The sequence below is a fragment of the Frankliniella occidentalis genome, unplaced genomic scaffold, assembly GCF_000697945.3.
Source record: "Frankliniella occidentalis isolate FOCC.00 unplaced genomic scaffold, Focc_3.1 Scaffold298, whole genome shotgun sequence".
Lineage (NCBI taxonomy): Eukaryota > Metazoa > Arthropoda > Insecta > Thysanoptera > Thripidae > Frankliniella > Frankliniella occidentalis.
In genome coordinates, this window is record NW_026267424.1 from 28,840 (window position 1) to 34,499 (window position 5,660).

Genomic DNA, 5,660 nt, shown 5'->3' on the forward strand with positions numbered 1-5,660 from the left:
CTGCGAAACGCTGGCTGTTGCTGCACCCGCCCCCGCCGCCGCGCCCGCCACCACACCACCGCCCGGGCGTCAACAAGAAAACGAGAGAATCAATCAGTAAACATCGACGTCGACGTGCCACGGCCCGGCCCCGGGCCCCGGGGAATGTTTTACGCACGAGGCAGAGAGCAGTGGCACGAGGATGAGGTCTCTGATACTGGAGCGAGGCTGGGGGCGGGGCCGTCGTCGGTCCAGGGGGATGCGTCACCACGCGAGGTGAGGGCGTCGTCGGCCCTGGCCTGACCTTATCCCACATCGCAGACCCTTGTTTTTGGAAGCAGCTCCCGCTTGGCGCGCCGCCGCCGTCTAATCGCTCGCTGGCATTGAGAAGAAAGTGGGAAAGCGATAGAGAGGTTGTTGTTTTACCGCGGGGGAAAGAGGGAGGAGGGGGAGGCCGTCGGGGGCCGCGGTGCCGGCCGGCGGCGTGGTCCAGCCGCGCGCCGCGACCTGGTGCCAGTCAGTGGTGGACGCAGCACCGCGTCGCGCGAGCAAGGGGCCGAGCAGGACCGCGAGGACACGGAGAGCATACATTCAAGCCCTGAAAAACAAGTAGACCTTAGAGATGATACGCGCGTGCGGAGTGCTGAGGACGGCGATGGCGACCGCCCCGGGGACGCCGATGGGTCTGTCGCTGCTGCGCCTGGTCCGGGCGGCCAGCTCGGCCGCGAGCAACAAGGCCTTCCCCAAGGACGAGTTCGCCTCCAGGCACATCGGCCCCAGGGACTTCGAGCAAAAGGAGATGCTGGACTTCATCGGCTACAAGGTGAGTCGGAGTGGAGAAGCACAGCTCCGCCCTTTCCGTCCCCTGCGCGCCATGGCTCAAAAATGCCACGTCCGCTAATGCACCTCCGTGTCCTCAGTCCTTAGATGAGCTGACACTAAAGGCCGTGCCAAAGAACATCCAGTTCAACGCGAAGCTCGACATTACCCCGCCAATGTGTAAGTACCACTCGATCACCGTTCAGAAAAACTGCAACAATCTCGGAGAAAATAGTTTCTAGTTTTAGTTAATGTATCTGGTGGACGATATTGATCGGTCTCGTAACAACCCACGCAGCTTTTTGCTGCAATAAAATTATCTCAAAATTGGGCAAGATGTGTCTCGCGGTTGGCGACCAAAGCAGCCGAACTCGAGCGGCCGTGGATTGATTATCTTTACGCCACTGCGCGACTCTCCCCTCTCTTCTTTCCGCCGCCCGCCGCCCTCCCTCTAGGGGGTCAAGTCTCCCGGGGTCAGCGACTGTCCGTCGGTGGCTGTCCGGAACGCGTGGGCTCCCACGTAACGCCTCGTCTCTAGCGATGCAATCATTGATCACGTCACCCAAACTAATACATACGCCCGCGTTTTCCGTGTCCTACAGCCGAGTACGACCTCATCGAGCGCGCCCGACAGGTGGCGGAAAAGAACGAGATATGGCGCTCGTACATCGGCATGGGGTACTACAACTGCTGCGTGCCCCACGCCATCATGCGGAACGTCTTCGAGAACCCCGGCTGGTACGAGAGCACTGACATTTCAAAGGGAAGGAGCCGGAGGGATGCGAGGATTGGGGAAGTAATTGTCCTGCACGGGGTGTTTTCAGGACGACGCAGTACACACCTTATCAGCCAGAGGTGGCACAGGGCCGCCTGGAGAGCCTGCTCAACTTCCAGACCATGGTCTCCGACCTGACCGGGATGGAGGTCGCCAACGCCTCGCTCCTGGACGAGGGTACTGCGGCAGCGGAGGCTCTCAGCCTGTGCTTCAGGTGACTACCCCAACAACTACCAAAACGACCGAAGGCTCACGACGTCGTCATTGCCTTCCCGACTTTCCTTCCTGCAGAGGTTTGACAGACTCTTGTTGCTTCCCGCCACAGGCAAAACAAGAGGCGGAAGCTGGTGCTGTCCGACCAGCTGCACCCGCAGACCGTGGGCGTGGTGCAGACGCGCGCCGACGCGCTGGGCCTGACCGTCGAGGTCGTCGACATCAACACGGCCGACTTCTCCAACCGGGACGTGGCGGGCGTCCTCATCCAGTACCCGGACACCAACGGCGACATCCACGACTTCACGGCCATCGTCGACCAGGCACACGACAACGGGGTAAGCGAGGTTTCAGGTGGGCTGACAGGGGGGTCGATGTGATTTGGGGGTTGCATACAGCGATTTGCTTACCTCACGGGCGGCTTCCTGGGGCTGACCGCAGCCCCCATCCCCTTAAAACCACGCCTGGGCTCTTGCTCTAACGCTGCCGCACCTCCCTGCCTCCCGCAGACCCTGGTGGTGATGGCGACGGACCTGCTGGCGCTGACGCTGCTGCGGCCGCCCTCCGACATGGGCGCGGACATCGCCGTGGGCTCGGCGCAGCGCATGGGCGTGCCCATGGGCTACGGCGGCCCGCACGCCGGCTTCTTCGCGTGCCGCCAGTCGCTGGTGCGGCTCATGCCCGGCCGCATGATCGGCGTCACGAGGGACGCCAACGGCGGCGACGCCTACCGCCTCGCGCTGCAGACCCGCGAGCAGCACATCCGCAGGGACAAGGCCACCTCCAACATCTGCACGGCCCAGGCGCTGCTCGCCAACATGGCCGCCATGTACGCCGTGTACCACGGCCCGACCGGGCTCCGCGACATCGCGCTCAAGATCCACAACATGACGCTCGTGCTGGCGGCCGGTAAGTGGTGCCGTGGCCGTGTGGTCCGTGCTCGTTTTCTCACACTTGGTTCGTCAACTTGCTCACCTCGTTTGCTCCACCCCCTAGGTCTGCGCTCCAGCGGCAACCAGGTGCTCAACCCCCTTTTCTTCGACACGCTCAAGGTGCGCCCGAAGCTCTCCCAGGGTGAGGTGGTCAGCCGGGCGGCTGCGAAACAAATCAACCTCCGTTCATTCGATGACGGATGCCTGGGCGTCTCCCTGGACGAGACCGTCAAACTAAGCGACGTCCAGGACCTCCTCGCTGTCTTCGGCAGCGACGACACTGTGGAGGGCGTGAGTGCAAACAGAATCAGTGGAAATACATATCCGGGGAATGACCGCAGACTGACCGTCACCCTTTGTCTAGTTGATGTCCCAGGACGACGTGGTGTCCAAGGGCAGCATCAAGGAGTCCGTGTTCCGCCGCACATCTCCCTTCCTCACTCATGCTGTGTTCAACTCGCACCACTCCGAGGCTCGGCTGGTGCGCTACATGAAGGCCCTGGAGAACAAGGACGTGTCACTGGTCCACTCCATGATCCCGCTCGGGTCTTGCACCATGAAGCTCAACGGCACAACGGAAATGATGCCGTGCAGCTTCCGCCACTTCACTGACATCCACCCGTTCGCACCGGTGTCTCAGACTAAGGGCTACCAGCAACTGTTCCAGGAGCTGGAGCACGACCTCTGCGCCGTCACCGGCTACGACCGGATATCGTTCCAGCCCAACAGGTAATGAAATTGTATCACATACTGTTATGGAATATAATGAGGACTAGAGGAAGCACGTTGTCTGAAGCTGTCCTCTCACTTTGCAGTGGAGCACAAGGAGAATATGCTGGTCTGCGAGCAATCCAAAGCTATCATGAGCACAATGGTGATGGTAATAGGAAAATTTGCCTGATCCCTGTATCTGCCCATGGGACAAATCCTGCATCTGCACAAATGGCGGGTATGCAGGTGGAGCCGATAAATGTTAACAAAGACGGCTTAATCGATATGGGCCACCTAAAGGCAAAGGTAAAATTGGCTCTAGTTCACTTTTCTGGTTAAAATTTTAGAAATAAAGGGGTTTAATATTAATTGAATACATGTTGCAGGTTGAGGAGCACAGCAAAAATCTCTCATGCCTGATGATAACATATCCATCCACTAACGGTGTGTTTGAAGAGACTGTCGCAGATGTCTGCAAACTAGTCCACGAACATGGAGGCCAGGTGAATTTCAGCTTCAGCCAATTGCAATATCTAAAATTTCAAACTCATAAAATAAACATAATTCAATTTTTAATGCAAGGTTTATCTGGATGGTGCAAATATGAATGCTCAAGTAGGCCTTTGTCGTCCTGGTGATTACGGATCTGATGTGTCACATCTGAACTTGCACAAGACATTCTGCATTCCCCATGGTGGAGGTGGTCCTGGTATGGGACCTATAGGAGTGTAAGTTAATAAAATGATGTCACTTTTAAATACTGTTTAAATGACCCAGAATTTCATCATAATATTGTCTAAAAATTAAATGTTTTCAAGAAATATTTTATATTTTACAGGAAAGCACACCTTGCTCCATTTTTACCAGGTCACCCTGTTATTAATCCTATGGCTGATATGGGTGAAGATGCAAAGTCATTTGGAGTAGTGAGTGCTGCTCCTTATGGATCTTCAGCTATTCTTCCTATATCATGGGCATACATAAAGGTTGAACTCAACTAACAGCAAACCAGTGGAACTTAAACAACTTTTCACAACAAATTCTAATTTAGATATGCTTCTTTTATTACAGATGATGGGTCCTCAGGGACTGAGAAAGGCAACACAAGTAGCAATTTTGAATGCAAACTACATGAGTAAGAAACTTGAAGGTCATTACTCAACTTTGTTCAGAGGAGCAACAGGCCTTTGTGCTCATGAGTTTATCATTGACGTTCGTGAATTTAAGAAAACTGCAAAAATTGAGGCTGTAGATATTGCGAAGAGACTTATGGACTATGGTAAAGAAAATAACAACTCACAATATGCCATTTGTATTTCATGATTTTCTGATATTTGTGGATCGCCTGGCTTCGTCAGTCACCATCTTGCTTTTGAAAAAAAGCACAAGATGTGAGGCCGGCCATCTAAAAATTTTAACTTTCAGACCTTGAAGTTTTTTCCCATTCACAGAGAGCTTAATACAGAAAATTGATACACATTCACACCTTTAGACTAATACTTACGATCATCTTATTCCAGGATTCCATGCTCCAACAATGTCATGGCCTGTGGCAGGTACTTTAATGATAGAGCCAACAGAATCAGAAGATAAACTGGAGCTGGATAGATTCTGTGAAGCACTTATCTGTAAGTTCTTTAATTTTAATGAATATCATAGAATCAGTTTTAGTCAAATTAAGTTAACTAACATTAAAATTTCACAGCCATTAGGCAAGAAATCCTAGAAGTTGAAGAGGGTCGTATGGATACCAGAATCAACCCACTGAAAATGGCACCTCACACCCAGATGCAAGTTATTAATAGTGAGTGGGATCGACCATACACAAGAGAGCAAGCAGCTTTTCCAGCGGTAAGGATACAATGATCAATTTCACAGAAAGATGTTTTAATTCTGTTGCTGAAATCCTAACACAGCATTATTTTGTTACAGCCATTCGTACGAGCAGAGAACAAAATATGGCCCAGTGTTGGACGGATAGATGACTTATATGGAGACAAGCATTTAGTGTGCACATGCCCTCCTATACTGCCAGAATTCAATGCATAAGGCGTGTATTACTGTGATTCAATTCTGAATGTACATGTACCTGAAAAGCTGTAGGTTTTTAAGATTTAGTTAACTAAGAATTATTTTACTGACAACAATCTTTGTATGATGTAGATTGCAGTTATTATGTATGTCCAATGTAAACTCTAGCTTTGGGAAGGAGTTTAATATAAGACTGATAA

At 52.5% G+C, this 5,660-nt stretch overlaps 1 protein-coding gene across 1 annotated transcript in view; it reads left to right on the plus strand.

The window, feature by feature from the left end:
* Positions 1 to 482: 482 nt before the first annotated feature.
* The window catches only part of LOC113216301 (glycine dehydrogenase (decarboxylating), mitochondrial), a gene marked incomplete in the record, with an annotated part of 18,128 nt that continues 12,950 nt past the window's right edge, over positions 483 to 5,660 (plus strand). The window contains 16 exon segments of the mRNA XM_052273771.1: positions 483 to 802; positions 900 to 978; positions 1,401 to 1,536; positions 1,623 to 1,787; positions 1,899 to 2,124; positions 2,296 to 2,695; positions 2,783 to 3,009; positions 3,083 to 3,447; positions 3,534 to 3,735; positions 3,816 to 3,932; positions 4,012 to 4,157; positions 4,268 to 4,415; positions 4,501 to 4,708; positions 4,950 to 5,057; positions 5,135 to 5,280; positions 5,362 to 5,660. Coding sequence (XP_052129731.1) covers positions 602 to 802; positions 900 to 978; positions 1,401 to 1,536; positions 1,623 to 1,787; positions 1,899 to 2,124; positions 2,296 to 2,695; positions 2,783 to 3,009; positions 3,083 to 3,447; positions 3,534 to 3,735; positions 3,816 to 3,932; positions 4,012 to 4,157; positions 4,268 to 4,415; positions 4,501 to 4,708; positions 4,950 to 5,057; positions 5,135 to 5,280; positions 5,362 to 5,478 — 2,991 coding nt within the window.